Source organism: Dama dama, chromosome 18 (assembly GCF_033118175.1).
Source record: "Dama dama isolate Ldn47 chromosome 18, ASM3311817v1, whole genome shotgun sequence".
Lineage (NCBI taxonomy): Eukaryota > Metazoa > Chordata > Mammalia > Artiodactyla > Cervidae > Dama > Dama dama.
The window spans coordinates 107,155,131-107,171,525 of record NC_083698.1 but is presented as its reverse complement, the minus strand read 5'-3'; the positions used below and the strand labels follow the sequence as shown (position 1 = coordinate 107,171,525).

The 16,395-nt window shown below is 40.8% G+C and overlaps 1 protein-coding gene across 1 annotated transcript in view; it reads right to left on the bottom strand.

The window, feature by feature from the left end:
- Positions 1–1,369: 1,369 nt before the first annotated feature.
- Positions 1,370–16,395, bottom strand: part of LOC133073104 (GTPase IMAP family member 8-like) — a 40,044-nt gene continuing 25,018 nt past the window's right edge. Inside the window, exons 6-7 of the mRNA XM_061166574.1 lie at positions 6,406–6,448; positions 1,370–4,981 (exon numbers count right to left, since the gene is read on the bottom strand). Coding sequence (XP_061022557.1) covers positions 4,060–4,981; positions 6,406–6,448 — 965 coding nt within the window. The 3' untranslated portion in view covers positions 1,370–4,059. The remainder of the gene's footprint in view (positions 4,982–6,405; positions 6,449–16,395) is intronic.

The following is a 16,395-nucleotide window of genomic DNA, read 5'->3' as shown; positions in this document are numbered from 1 at the left end:
GGGTTCCCCTGGATACTGCTGGGGCTGGACCCCGGCACATCCCCCTATTTTTGAATCGTTGCAATTGTTTCAGCAGGCCAGAAATTTTTATCTGCTCACTGCCAACGTCACAGTGCATGTGGGTAAACTTTTTCAAGAGACTTCAACAGTCAGGTGAGACTTTCCTGCTGGCAGGAGATTGAAAAAAAAAAAAAAAGAAAACAAAAATCAGGAAATGTTTTGAAATAGAAAAAGAAGTCGGTATCATAGGCTAAGCTGGTAAAGAATCCACCTGCAATGCAGGAGACCTGGGTTCAATCCCTGGGTTGGGAAGATCCCCTGGAGAAGGGAAAGGCTACCCACTCTAGTATTCTGGCCTGGAGAATTCCATGGATTGTATAGGCCATGGGGTCGCAAAGAGTTGGACATGACTAAATGACTTTCACACACACACACATCATAAGATGTATCTGTCAGGATTCTAGCAGAAAACAGATGACCTAGTATAATGAAGTACTTGGAGGAGACTCTAGTGAAGGGGCTGCCTACAAGCTGTGGCTACAAGGTTAAGAAATGACAAGGGGAAGGACTAGTAACAGTGAGGAAATAACATCCATACCCTAAGGGGTGAACAAAGCTGGAATGCAGAAGGAGAGTTGGGTAGTAAGGCCTGCAGGGGAGGAGCCAGGACCTTTGGCAACTAGTCAAAGATGACCTGCAGGTAGGGAGAATGGAGAACAGATACCCTGACCTTGCTTTTCTGCCCTCAAGAGATCTGCTTGGATTCCCTTTGGCAGAAACCAAGCAGAGGTCAGAGAGCAAGAGATCCCATTGATGCTGTCCATGTAGATCAGCCTCCCATGCAAGAAGCTAGAGTGAAGAAGGGTGAAGTGTGGATGTGCAGAGGCAATTGAAAAATATTTGGCACAGAAGAGATTTTTAAAGTTACAGTCAGGAACACTTTAAATTAGAATGGTGCTTTAAAAAAGGAGAGAGGAAAACACAAAGAGAATTTACTTCCACATCTCTACCAACCACAGAATAATGGTGCCAGAGAAGCCCATGCTGCATTGGCATGGTTCTCATAACAAAGTTCTCATGGGTGTGGATTGAAATAACACACCAGTGGGGCCTACACTTAATGTATGCAGGGTTTCTTATTTGAATTTTCCTACATTGAATCTTTGAATTCTACAAAACAAATCATTACCTGGTTATGTCAATTTCATAAACTTTTTTTTCATTTATTTTGATTAGTTGGAAGCTAATTACTTTTCAATATTGTAGTGGTTTTTGCCATACATTGACATGAATCAGCCATGGATTTACGTGTTTTCCCCATCCCGACCCCCCCCCCCATGCCTCCCTCCCCATCCCATCCCTCTGGGTCTTCCCAGTGCACCAGCCCTGAGCACTTGTCTCATGCATCCAACCTAGGCTGGTGATCTGTTTCACCCTTTATTCTCTCAGAACATCCCACCCTCACCTTCTCCCACAGAGTCCAAGAGTCTGTTCTGTACATCTGTGTCTCTTTTTATGTTTTGTATGTAGGGTTATCATTGACATCTTTTTAAATTCCATATATATGTGTTAGTATACTGTATTGTTGTTTATCTTTCTGGCTTACTTCACTCTGTAATAGGGTCCAGTTTCATCCATCTCTTTAGAACTGATTCAAATGAATTCTTTTTAACGGCTGAGTAATAGTCCACTGTGCATATGTACCATTGCTTCCTTATCCATTCGTCTGCTGATGGGCATCTAGGTTGCTCCCATGTCCTGGCTATTATAAACAGTGCTGCGATGAACATTGGGGTGCACATGTCTCTTTCAGATCTGGTTTCCTCCATGTGTATGCCCAGAAGTGGGATTGCTGGGTCATATGGCAGTTCTATTTCCAGTTTTTTAAGGAATCTCCACACTGTTCTCCATAGTGGCTGTACTAGTTTGCACTCCCACCAACAGTGTAAGAGGGTTCCCTTTTCTCCACACCCTCTCCAGCATTTATTGCTTGTAGACTTTTGGATAGCAGCCATCCTAACTGGTGTGTAATGGTACCTCATTGTGGTTTTGATTTGCATTTCTCTGATAATGAGTGATGTTGAGCATCTTTTCATATGTTTGTTAGCCATCTGTATGTCTTCTTTGGAGAAATGTCTGTTTAGTTCTTTTGCCCATTTTTTTATTGGGTCATTTATTTTTCTGGAATTGAGCTTCAGGAGTTGCTTGTATATTTTTGAGATTAATCCTTTGTCTGTTGCTTTGTTTGCTATTATTTTCTTCCATTCTGAAGGCTGTCTTTTCACCTTGCTTGAAAAAGCTTTTAAGTTTAATTAGGTCCCATTTGTTTATTTTTGCTTTTATTTCCAATATTCTGGGAGGTGGGTCATAGAGGATCCTGTTGTGATTTATGTTGGAGAGTGTTTTGCTTATGTTCTCCTCTAGGAGTTTTATAGTTTCTGGTCTTATATTTAGATCTTTAATCCATTTTGAGTTTATTTTTGTGTATGGTGTTAGAAAGTGTTCTAGTTTCATTCTTCTACAAGTGGTTGACTAGTTTTCCCAGCACCACTTGTTAAAAAGGTTGTTTTTTTTCCATTGTATGTCCTTGCCTCCTTTGTCGAAGATAAGCTGTCCATAGGTATGTAGATTCATCTCTGGGCTTTCTATTTTGTTCCATTGTTCTATATTTCTGTCTTTGTGCCAGTACTATACTGTCTTGATGACTGTGGCTTTGTAGTAGTCTGAAGTCAGGCAGGTTGATTCCTCCAGTTCCATTCTTCTTTCTCAAGATTGCTTTGGCTATTCGAGGTTTTTTTGTATTTCCATACAAATTGTGAAATTATTTGTTCTAGTTCTGTGAAAAATACCATTGGTTGCTTGATAGGGATTGCATTGAATCTATAGTTTGTTTTGGGTAGTATAGTCATTTTCACAATATTAATTCTTCCAATCCATGAACACAGTATATTTCTCCATCTATTTGTGTCCTCTTTGATTTCTTTCATCAGTGTTTTATAGTTTTCTATATATAGGTCTTTCCTTTCTTTAGGTAGATATACTCCTAAGTATTTTATTCTTTTTGTTGAAATGGTGAATGGTATTGTTTCCTTAATTTCTCTTTCTGTTTTTTCATTGTTAGTGTATAGGAATGCAAGGAATTTCTGCGTGTTAATTCCATAAACTCTTAAATTCATTGGCATTGTGTGTGAGGACAGGTGGGAGCCAGGAGTGCTGGGCAATGAGCTTCAGAGACATTTAATTGTGGTTGATGCTCACTCCTTAACAAACCATCCCCAAACTTAGTGGCTTAAAACAACAGCAATCATTTATTTTTCTTATGAATTTGCAATTTGGGTAGGACCCCATGGGAATGGCTCATCTTTGCTCTTTGCAGTTTCATCAGTTGGCAGCTAGAGAATTCACTCTGTGTTGCCTCACTTGCATGGCCAGCAAATGGTTCTGGCTGGCGGATGAAGTATCATCCAGGGACTGGGTCAGTGACTTCAGATCCTCTTCATGGGGGTGACTTGGCTTCTACTTGAGCTTCCTCACAACATGGTGGGCAAATTCCAAGGGTAACCACCGCAGGAGAGCAAGGAGGCATTTTTCCCTATCCAACCTTAGAAGTCACATGGTGTTGCTTCAGCCACCCACTATTTCTCAAAGCAGTCACAAAGTCCATTCAATTTCAAGGTAGGGGACATAGACCCATAACTCAATGGAGAGAGTAAGGCTAGACTGTAAGAAGAAATCAGAAACAAGATATGGTTTTAACCATCTTAGGAAAATACAAAGCACCATATTAACAAGAAATAGATTCCCTGGTGGCTCAGACGGTAAAAAGTCTGCCTGCAATGTTGGAGACCTGAGTTCCATCCCTGGGTTGGGAAGATCCCCTGTAGAAGGAAAGGGCAAACCACTCCAGTATTTCTGCCTGGCAAATTCCATGGACGGAGGAGCCTGGCAGGCTACAATTCATAGAGTTGAAAAGAGATGGACACGACTGAGCGACTTCACTTTTACTTTCATATTAACAAGCTATAGTAAACTGAGAAGTAAAAATAAAATTACAGTACATTACTTCCACAAAATTTGCCATATTTTTGAAAGCATGTCTTTAATCTCGTCAAAAACGGCTTGCAATATACTCTTCTCAGCTTCTTCCCTTGCATTTTTCATTTGTTCATTATACTTCTCTGTTATCGATTTTATTGTTTTCATCTTTTCTTCTGGTAGTTTATGGGCACATTCCACTTCTACTTTTTCCATTTGCATGTTAAATGTATCAGTATAGCTTTTCATCAAGTCTTCCTCCATCTGTCTCAGCTTTTGGTCTATGTCCTTGTAAACGGGGTCAGAAAAGTAAGCTCCTCGGTTGTTCTGCACCATCTTGTCTATCAGCTCCACCAGCTCCTGCACCTGAGCTTCCTTCTCAGCCTGGTGTGTGTGTCTGCTGTTATCGAAGGCACAGTAGCGGTCTCCACACTCCTGGATGAGGCTTCGTAGGTTTCCATCCGCACTCTCCAAATAGTCGCTCAGGCTCTGATCCTCCAGCTCCTCTTTGCGAGTGAACAAGATGATCATATACTTCATGGCTGCTTCCCCAAACAGATTCTTGACCAACGCCACGGTTTTCTGCTCTTCCTCTGTGTAGCGGCCCAGCCTCAGGACCAAGACGATGGCGTGAGGCCCAGGGCAGGAGGCGAGGATACATCGGCTGATTTCCTTGCAGGTTTTGTCCTGGGTCTCCTTGGTGTCAAAGAGCCCTGGGGTGTCAACAACGAGAAGCTCTCTCCCCTTCCATTCCCGGGATGCTTTCTGACAAGTTTGGGTAACAGCGTGGGCTGCAATCTTAGACTCGAATACTTTTTTCCCGAGGATGGTGTTTGCAGTCGCACTTTTCCCACTTCCGGTCTTCCCGACCAGCACGATCCTCAGAGCATTGTTAGGGTTGGCAGCCATGTTTACATCAGGAGGCTCTGGGGTACCCAGACACCACCTTAAGAAAAGGAAGGAGAGGGGAAAGGGGTCAATTTAGGTAAGTAGTAACCATTCTTAAGTCTTTTTCTAACTTCCTTTGTCTCCCTAAAATTTGTAATATTCTATTATCCACATTGTTTGCAAAAGAAACAGAAAAATTAAACAGTTTAATTGCTGTTGAAAAAACGGCAAAGCAGTTCCATTATCCCCACGAAGAAGTGTCAGGTCTGTTACCAAGCCCAAGCTGTTCTGCTCACCCGCACAACAAGCCAATAAATCTGGACACGAGTTGTTGGAGCGAGGAATGATGACTTTAATCAGAAGGCCAGCAGACCAAGGAGATGGCAATCTAGCGTCTCTAAGAACCCTCTTATCTCAGTCGGGATTCAGGGTCCTTTTATATACAATAGAGAGGGAGAAGGGACTTTCAGTGGCCTCACCAATGGCAGAAGGGGACCTGTTAACTGGTTGCTGGTTAACAGTTGCTCACGTGCTTGGGAGGAGGGGCCCACTTGGATGCCTGACCAATGGCTGAGTAGGCCTGTTACAGCTGGTGTCTGTCTGAATGAAGTGTGCATGGGGAGCCAGGGAGGGAAAGCCCCTTATGATTTACCATCACAGTTTCTATAATTAAAGCAGTATGATGTTGGTGCCTGAATAGAGAGAACAGCAAAGCAAAAACAGAAAATCTGGAAGTAGACCAAATTAACCACGTTATATTTATTCATATTCAATTCATTTACATTATGCAACATTTATATTCAATAAGGTAGCATCTCACATCAAGAGGAAGAAAGACAGACTAATAAGCCACATGGAGACAATCATATACAAAAAGATAAAACTACATCCATTTCCTGATGCCTTTCAAACTCCAAATAGGTTAGACTTTCCAATGTTGAAAAATCCATATAAATAATAGAAGAAACATGGATAAATCTTTGTAACCTAGAGGTCAGGAAAATATTTCTAAAATTTGAAATAGAGTAAGGAAAGAGACAGGCTTCCCTGGTGATTCAGTCAGTAAAGAATCTGCTGGCAATGCAGGATACCTGGGGGGAATATCCCCCGGAGAAGGAAATGGCAACCCACTTCAGTATTCTTGCCTGGGAAACCCAATGGACAGAGGAGCCTGGTGGGCTACAGTCAATGAAGTCACAAAAGTCAGACACAACCTAGCTACTAAACTGCCACAAGGAAAGAGACACCTAAATTTGATTATATAAAAATCAGAAAGATGATGTGGGATAATAATGCTGCCATACACAAATTAAAACACAATTGTCAAACTAGGGGAAAATTTTTTCCTACTTTTATAAAAGAGGGGTCATTTCACTTTTATACAAAGAATATCTGTACAGATGGCCAATAAGCACATGAAAAGATGCTCAGTATCACTATTCAAGAAATGCAGATGAAAACTATAATGAAGTATCACCTCACAGCGATGATTTGATGGCCATGATCAAAAAATCTACAATAAATGCTGGGGAGTGTGGGGAGAAAAGGGAACCCTCCTACACTGTTGGTGGGAATGTGAATTGGTAGAGCCTCTATGGAGAACAGTCTGGAAGATCCTCAAAAAACTGAAAATAGAGTTGCCATATGATCCACAATCCCACTCCTGGGCATATATCCAGACAAAATTCTAATTTGAAAACATGCATGCACCTCTATGTTCATAGCTGCTGCTGCTGCTGCTGCTAAGTTGCTTCAGTCGTGTCCGACTCTGTGTGACCCTATGGACAGCAGCCCACCAGGCTCCTCTGTCCACAGGATTCTCTAGGCAAGAACACTGGAGTGGGTTGCCATTTCCTTCTCCTCTATGTTCATAGCAGTTCTGTTATAATAGCCAAGACACGGAAACAAACTAAATGTCCGTTGACAGATGAATGTATAAAGAAGATGCAGTTCATATATACAATGGGATATTACTCAGCCATAAAAGAGAATGAAATAATGTCATTTGCAACTACATGTATGAACTGAGGTGTTATCATATTGAGGGAAATTAGAGAAAAACAAACATTATATGATATCATTTGTATGTGGAATCAAAAATAAATCAAATAAACTTACTTACAAAACAGAAACAGACTAACTGATACAGAAAACAAACATGATTACCAAAGGGGAAAATCAGGAAAGAGGGATAAATTAGGTGTATGGGGTTTATGCATACATAGTAGCTGTTCAGTCCCTCAGTCCTGTCTGGCTCTTTCTGGCCCCATGGGCTGCAGCATGCCAGGCTTCCCTGTCCTTCACCATCTCCCAGAGCTTGCTCAGATTCATGTCCATTGAGTCCATGATGTCATTCAACTATCTCGACCTCTGTTGTCCCCTTCTCCTCCTGCCTTCTATCTTTCTGAGCATCAGGGTCTTTTGCAGTGAGTCGGCTCTTCCCATCAGGTGGCCAAACTTTTGGAGCTTCAGCTTCAGCATCAGTCCTTCCAGTGAATATTCAGGGTTGATTTCCTTCAGGACTGACTGATTTGACTCCCTTGCAGTCCAAGGGACTCTCAGGAGTTTTCTCCAACACCATAGTTCAAAAGCATCAATTCTTTGGCACTCACCCGTCTTCATGGTCCAACTCTCACATCCATACGTGATTACTGGAAAAACCATAGCTTTGACTATACAAACCTTTGTCAGCAAAGTAATATCTCTGCTTTTTAATATGCTATCTAGCTTGCTCATAGCTTTTCTTCCAAGGAGCAAGCATCTTTTAATTTCATGACTGCAGTCACCATCTGCAGTGATTTTGGAGCCCAAGAAAATAATGTCTGTCACTGTTTCCATTGTTTCCCCATCTTTTCACCATGAAGTGATGGAACTGGATGCCATTATCTTAGTTTTTTGAATGTTGAGTTTTAAGCCAGTTTTTTTACTCTCCTCTTTCACCTTCTTCCTCTTCACTTTCTACCATAAGGGTGGTGTTACTGCTTATCTGTTATTGATATTTCTTCCAGTGATCTTGATTCCAGCTTGTGCTTCATCCAGCCCAGAATTTCTCATGATGTACTCTGCATATAAGTTAAATAAGCAGGGTGACAATATACAGCCTTGACATACTCCTTTCTCAATTTGGAACCAGTCTGTTTACATGCCCGGTTCTATCTGTTGTTTCTTGACCTGCATACAGGTTTCTAAGGAGGTAGGTAAGCTAGTTTGTTATTCCCATCTCTTGAAGAATTTTCCACAGCTTGTTGTGATCCGCACCATCAAAAGCTTTAGCATAGTCAATGAAGCAGAAGTAGATGTTTTTCTGGAATCCTCTTGCTTTTTCTTTGATCCAGTGGATATTGGCAATTTGATCTCTGGTTCCTCTGCCTTTTCTAAATTCAGCTTGTACATCTGGAAGTTCTTGGTTCATGTACTAGTGAAGCCTAGCTTGGAGAATTTAGAGCATTACCTTGCTTGCATGTGAAATGAATGCAATTGTGAAGTAGTTTGAACAGTCTTTGGCATTACCCTTCTTTGGTATTGGAATGAATGCTGACCTTTTGTTATATATAGTGATATGTTACATATACATATACATACCACTATATATAACATACATAAGCAACAAGAATTTACTATATAGTAAAAAGGAACTATATTCAATATCTTGTATTAACCTATAATGGAAAAAATCAGAATATATGTATGGGCTTCCCTTGTAGTTCAGTCAGTAAAGAATCTGCCTGCAGTGCAGGAGACCTGGGTTCGATCCCTGGGTTGGGAAGATCCCCTGGAGAAGGAAATGGCAACCCACTCCAGTATCCTTGCCTGGAAAATCTCATGGACAGAGGAGACTGGTGGGCTGCAGTCCATGGGGTCGCAGAGTCGGGCACGATTGAGCAACTAATACTTATTTACTAAGTTATTTACTAAGTTTACTATTTATATATATTTACTATATATATATTTACTGTATACTATATATATATTTACTATATATATAAATATATTAAATATATATTCATGTATTATATTTATATATTATTAATATATAAATATATGTTTATATATATTTACTATATACTTTATATATAATATATACTGTATAGCAGTAAAGAATGTGCCTGCAATGCAGGGGACATGGGAGATTCAGGTTTGATCCCTGGGTTAGGAAGATCCCCTTGAGGAAGGCATGGCAACCAACTCCAGTATTCTTGCCTGGAGAATTCCATGGACAGAGGAGACTGGACGGTTACAGTTCATGGGGTCGCAGAGAGTTGTATATGATTGAAGTGACTGAGCATGCACACACACACACAAACACACATATGTATAAAACCGAATCACTTGGCTATAATTATAGTTAATCAACTATACTTCAATAAAAATATTTTAGCAAACAATATTTAAAAGTAGAGAAACAAAAGACCAACAACTTGATAGAAAATGGAATAAGAGATAAGAATAAACAGTTCAAATAAAAATGTAAATATCCCTTGAATATATAAAAAGATACTAACCTTCACTTGTAATATAGAAAAACATATCAAAACATAGAAAAACTAAAATTAATTTAATATTGCACTAGGATACTATTTCTCACCTACAGGTTTGAAAAAACCCAGAAATTAGTTGGCATAATCTATTGGTAAAAGGTATAGGGGACTCCCTGGTGTCCCAGTGGTTAAGAATCTACCTTGCAATGCAGGGGATGTGGGTTCAATCCCTGGTCAGGGAACTAAGATACTACATGCCACGGAGCAACTAATTCCTCCACAACTGGAGAGTCCATGTGTCACAATGAAAGATCCCATATGAGGCAAGGAAGATCCTGCATGCTGCAACTAAGATGCAATGCAGCCAAATAGATAAATACATTCTTTTTAATAAATAAAAGATGTAGGGGAAACATATCTTCTCCTGCATGGCTGTTGGGAATAAAAGAACAGTCTAAAACAACTAGAGGAGAAGTTAGCAAGGTCTTGTATATGTGCATTTACATACGCATTTACCCTTTTATTGTCAAGCTCAATTTTAGGATTTATTCCAAAGGCACCCAACAAGAATATGGAAGAAAATTATACAGAAAGCTCTGTGTGTGTGTGTGTGTGTCTGTGTGTGTGTGTCTGTGTGTGTGTGTGTGTGTGCTCAGTAATGTTCAACTCTTTGTGACCCTATGGACTGTAGCCTCCCAGGCTCCTCTCTCCTTGGAATTTTCCCAGCAAGAACACTGGAGTGGGTTGCCATTTCCAAGGGATCTTCATGAACCAGGAATTGAGCCCACGTCTCCTGCATCTCCTGCATTGGCAGGCAGATTCTTTACCACTGGGCCACCTGGGAAGCCCACAAAAGTCTGTTAATTGCACCACTATTTGAATCTCAGAATACCAAAAACCTATTAAATGCCCATCATTAGGGTAGGCACCTGGTTGAATTAACTAAGGCATATTCACACAGTGAAGCACTGGTCAACTGAAGAAAAAATGAGGTATATCTTTATATCCTAGTATGGAGACATCTCCAGGATATAGCACTAAGCAGAAAAAGCAAAGAAGAAAATAATGTACAGTTTACTAGCATTTCTCTAACAAGGAAGAATGTGACCTACATATATGAAATGTAATACATATATTTTTCATTCATCTGTAAAAACAATGGCCGAATAACCTGAAAGCTAAAAAAGCAAAAAAGTTACTTATATGGGTATGGGAAGAAGAGGAGGGAGAGGACAGGAACAGAAGCTGGGAATCAGACTTGTTTGGATATACTTATATTTCATTGATTTGATCTTAAAACCATATAAATAGTTTACATAATCATACAGCAAAAATTATATTTAAAAGCCTACTAAAAATCAAAAGCAAATGAAACAAACAAGCCTAATTGTATTTTGTGTGGTGAATGAACCACACAAAAAATTGTTCCAAGAGACTTGATAACGCAGTCATTTCTCTGTCCATCCCCAGTGGGATATACTTTAAGTCCTCCCAACCCTTGCCCCAAAATATCTGAAAAAATTTTCAGGAATCATATTCTTCATTGTGCGTGTGTGTGTTTGTATAGTTCTGAAGTCCACTAGAAAGACATCAAAACAGTGATAAGCCCAGTAGAAATGAGTACCCTTAGTGCCAGACTGCAGTCTTCAAATGCCCATTTCCTGCCAAAAAATTAGTTGATTTACACATACTGCAATATGAGCTTCCCTGGTGGTTCAACAGTAAAGAATCTGCCTGCAATGCTGGAGACCCAGGTTTGATCCCTGGGTCAGGAAGATCCCCTGGAGAAAACAGCAACCCACTCCAGTATTCTTGCCTGGGAAATCCCGTGAACAGAGAAGCCTGGCGGGCTATAGTCCATGGAGTCATAAAGAGTTAGACACAACTTAGTGACTAAACAACAGTTGTACTGCAATATAAAATAACAATTAAATTTTTTAAAAAGATTTAGACTGAGTGGTCTTTAAATTGCCTTCCAACTCTAAAGACCTTGGGGACACATTTCCTATTAAAAGAAATGTCTAGGTTATCAAGTGTACTCAATGTCTATCCCAACAACAGCTGGATGGAACGTGCAGTATTCAGCAAAAGGTTGTCACATTAAAATGAGATGCATGGACAATATGTTAACAGACATCCTTACTCCCCTCCCTACCGCCACCTCCCCGCTCTGGCAGCATCCTGCTGACTTGTTTGCACAGCACCTGGCCCCTTCTCAGGCCAGAATCCACGCCCTTCCCAGGCTCCCCTATCCTACTCTCCCTACAGCTCTGTCTCCCTGGGATCTTTCGTCAGCCAGGCTCACCTGATTTAAGGACTTGATGAGCTGTCCGGTTTCCTCCAGAGAAGCTGTTTGAGCCCCTGCGTTTGCTCTAACTGCTGCACCTCTGAGACCTCAGAGCCAGGAAGCAGAGTGGGTGCAGCCAGTGAAGAAACTGTTTTGTTTTTAAAAAGACAGAAATGTTGCCCCATAATTTGGTGGGTGCTTCAGTTTTGCCAGGTTGAAAGCTTTTTCTCCATGTGCCAGCTATCACACCAGAATGTCGAAAGTTTTATTTGCTGTTTGGGTTATAGTAAAGTGAAGTGAAAGTGAAAGTCACTCAGTCATGTCTGACTCTGCGACCCCATGGTCTATACAGTCCATGGAATTGTAAGCCCATGGTATTCTCCAGGCCAGAATACTGGAGTGGATAGCCTTTCCCCTTCTCCAGGGGATCTTCCCAACCAAGGGATCGAACGGGGTTCTCTTGCATTGCAGGCAGATTCTTTACCAACTGAGCTATCAGAGAAGCCCATGGAATGGTATCAACTCTGATATTTAGGCCTCACCCAATGAGAACAAATCCCCAGACTCCCACTGGCAGGAACCATGAACCTGGTGTGCTTCCTCACACTGATTCTCAGGTGTAGGTGGTTATAGCTATAAACCTCCAGCGGTGGAACAGAGAGCAGTGGTACTAAAAGGGGACTACATGGAGGGGACCATTCGTGGGCCCTTGGCTCCAGGAGCCTGGGATGAGGGATCACTGTTAGTCCAGGCTCACTTCTCCCAGTGTCCCTGAGTCCCAAGGGTCATCAGAGCCATGGATGGTTACAGACAGTTACAGATAAAAGCTTTATTTGCGAAGCAAGAAGCAAGGAAATGGGTTTTTCTCCCACACTTTTCTGTTTCTCTCAGAAAATCCACAGTTCCCTTCCTTACTTGCCCACCTAGGTTTCTAGCCCCACACCTCCAAAATCCACAATGTTTGCTTAGCTATTCCCTGAATTCTTAGCCATTCTGTGATCCTGATGGTGGAAGAAGAGGTTGATTAGGAGAACAGGAATTGAGGAAAGAATGTGGAGGCCGCCATAACCATCAGACAGCATCCCATAACTTGCCTTCTTTCTCGGGTTTGTCATTTGGTTTGCACGATTTCTGCTATTATTTTCATTTCTTCCTTTTGGTTTCAATTTGAGAACTTCTGTTGCTTCGCTTCAATCCTTCCCTAGAGAGAATGTTCTTCGGTGCTTTCTTAGTAGAGACGGATGCTATAAGTAAAACTTTATCAAGTAGCAAAGGAACAACTGCAAGGTACGCCACAGTATATCACAGCACAGACTTCCTTCTGTTTCTTGTAAACCCCTGTATTTTCAAGAAATGGGCAACAGGGTGATTTATTGTAAATTCACGTGTGCAGAGAAAAATAACTTCCCGCCTCAGACGCTACGCTGTCTTATTTGACACTTGAAGGTCACAGCACACCTTCATCACCACGAGGTCATAGCACAGGCTAGAAAGCCTAGGTTACAGGCCTGGGTCCCCCGGGTTGTTCCTGCTGAAGTGTTCAGAAGCGATGAGAGGAGAAAGGCTGGGCCAGGGAGAAATCTCATCATGGAAATTGCACTGAACTGTCCTTAGAATCCTTTTCAGACCCCCTCCTCAGGCAGACCTGGCCTGAGGATGAAGTGAAAGGGTTTTCCTGGGAGTCTTCAAACCCATATCAGGACTCATTCAGAACAGGCCCAGCAGGCAGCACTTCTGAGTTCCACATGAATGAAACAAAATAAACTCTGTTGTAAGCTGGAATAGTGTGTGGATATTGCTATCTTTCAAGATCCTAACAATGAAGTTCTCAAAGCCTAAGATAAATAATAAATAAATAAATCAGATGGATAATAAATAGTTGAGCAGCTTTGTGGCTTTTGACTACTGTTTATCATGAAAAAAAAAAATACCTCGAGAATGGTACTTAAGTGACATTAAGTTTTGAGAAGTCACACATGACTGTTTGGAAATGAAAAGTGACACTAGCATTTCTCTTATCCTCTGTAAGTATAACATATTTGTGTTTAGTGGAGATTCAAAGATTCCCAATAAAATAGCAATCTGGAAGACAGTGTCACCTAGGTCCCCATTAGCTCTATTTCATTCGACTACAATAAAGGACAGCAAGAAGGGGAAGCTAAACTGTCCAAAGCCCAGGCACACTGCAGGAAGGAAGAGGAGGGGAGCTAGCAATGTGGCCAATGTTTAATTTCAGCTACTGCCAGGGTCTCCTCCAAAACGTTGAGAGGAGCCCTGCTAACTTATCACTGATGAACATCCATAACTGACAAACATTATTTAGAGAAAAAATTAAAAAGTCTCTAAACATTGTCCTATGTTCATATAACAAATGAAGAAACATTTATTCAGAAAAAAATATACTGAATCTTAGAAAGAAGAGTGAGCGTCTGCATCATACTTGAACCATGAGCTACTTCCTCCCTCCCCAACCCAGCCTCAGTTTGACAGAAACTCCATTCTTGGCAGGGGTGGCCAAGAAGACGAGGCTCCCTCTCCCCACAGTTATTCATCGAGAATATAGTATCTTACCAAAATGGGTAGCATTTCTGGTCTGCAGAGACTAAATGTCTGATAATTAAGATTAGGCAATAGTTTCTAATGGTGGTGGTGGTTTAGTCACTAAGTTGTGTCCCACTCTAATATATGACACCAAAAGCACCAAAGAAAAACAGATAATTTATATTTAATCAAAATTTAACTTTCCCATCAAAGAGCACTATCCAAAAAGTGAAAAGACAACCTGCAGAATGAGAGAAGATATTTGCCAACCATATATCTGATAAAGATCTAATATCCAGAATATATAACAAACTCTTGTGCTGTGCTTAGTCACTCAATCGTGTCTGACTCTTCGCAACCCCATGGACTGTAGCCCGCCAAGCTCCTCTGTCCTCGGGGATTCTCCAGGCAAGAATACTGGAGTGGGCTGCCATGCCCTCCTCCAGGAGATCTTCCAGGGATCAAACCAGGGATCAAACCCAGGTTTCCTGCATTGTAGGTGGATTCTTTACTGACTGAGCAGCCAGGGAAGCCATAAGTCTAACAACTCCACAATAAAAAGACAGATTGCCTAATTTTTAAATGGGCAAAAGGTTTGAATAGGAATTTCTTCAAGTAAGATACACAAATGGCCAATAAACATATGAAAAGAGGATAAACATCATCAGTCATTAGGGAAATGCAAATCTACACCAAATAAGATACCACTTCTTACTCAGTGGGATGGTTATAATCTTTTAAAAAGAAAAAATAACAAATATGGATAAGTATGTGGATAAATTTAATCTTTATACCCTGCTGGGGAGGCTACAACTTGGCACAGCTGCTGTGAAAAGCACTTCGGTGTTCCCTCAAAAAATTACAACATGGATTACCACATGATGCAGTAACTCCACTTCCTAAGTGTCCATCCAAGAGGACTGCCAAGACATGCTCATACCAAAAATTCTACATGAATGGTTAAGCAGCATTATTCATAATAGTCCAAAAAAAGTGGAAACAACCCAAATGCACATCAACAGATGAATGGATATATTCATACAATGGAATATTATTTAACCATAAAAAGGAATGGAGTATGGTTACATGCTACAATGTGAATGAACCTTGACAGCATTATACTAAGTGAAAGAAACCAGGGAAAAGATACATAAAGATATGATTATATTTACATGAATGTCCAGAAATGACAGTGAGCTCATGAGAGTGTCCTTAGGAAGGTTTTAGCTTTAGTTTCTTGTACTGTATTAACATTTACATTCAGCTTCGCTTTTTAAGCCTTTCTTCTCTCTTATGGTTTGAATTGTGTTCCCCTCCAAAAGATACTGAAGCCCTAACCCTACAAATGTGATCTTGCTTGGAAATAAGGTCTCTGTAGATTTGATTGTTAAGGTAAAGCCGCTGAGATGAGCCTTAATCCATACAGTTGGTATCCTTATTAGAAGGGAGATATTGGACACAGACACATGCATTGGGAAGAGAGTCATATGAAGGCAGAAGCAGACATTGAAGTAAGGCTGCCTGGGGCCACTAGAAGCTAGAAGAGGCAAGGAAGTTTGTCACTATGAGCCGTGAATGACACCGGGATTCTTGGCCTCTGGAGGAGAGGAATTCAATCCAGGGCCAGTGACGAGGCTTGGTCACTCAGAGCTTTTGTGTGATAAAATTTTATTAAAGTATAAAAGAGATAGAGAGAGCTTCTGACATAGACATTAGAAGGGGGCGGAAAGAGTGCCTCCTTGCTAGTTTATAGTAAGGAGTTATACCTATTAGCAAGATGCTAATTAGAGAAAGGAAATGCCTCAAAACTGAGAGAGTTGCACCAGGCCCCTCACCCATAACATGCATTTTGAAATAGCATTGGCACCAGGTGAGTCATCCTGGGCCATGAAACAATTGACATGAATCTTGAAGAAAGGCAGATTCTAAGGTAAATACATAGTTCATTAACACAGCTTAAGAAAAACATTTCCACAAGAAAAATGCATTGGTTAGCTCAACGTTTGAGAAAAGTTAAGTTCAGGGGGAACCAGGTGTCATCAGGGCAACACAGAATTTTAAAAGAAAACACCTTTTAATTTTGTTAAAATTAAAACTCCTTTTAATTAATAGAGAAGGAATAAAAATCTGACACTTGTGGTTTGTTTCCTTCTGCCTCTTAAGATA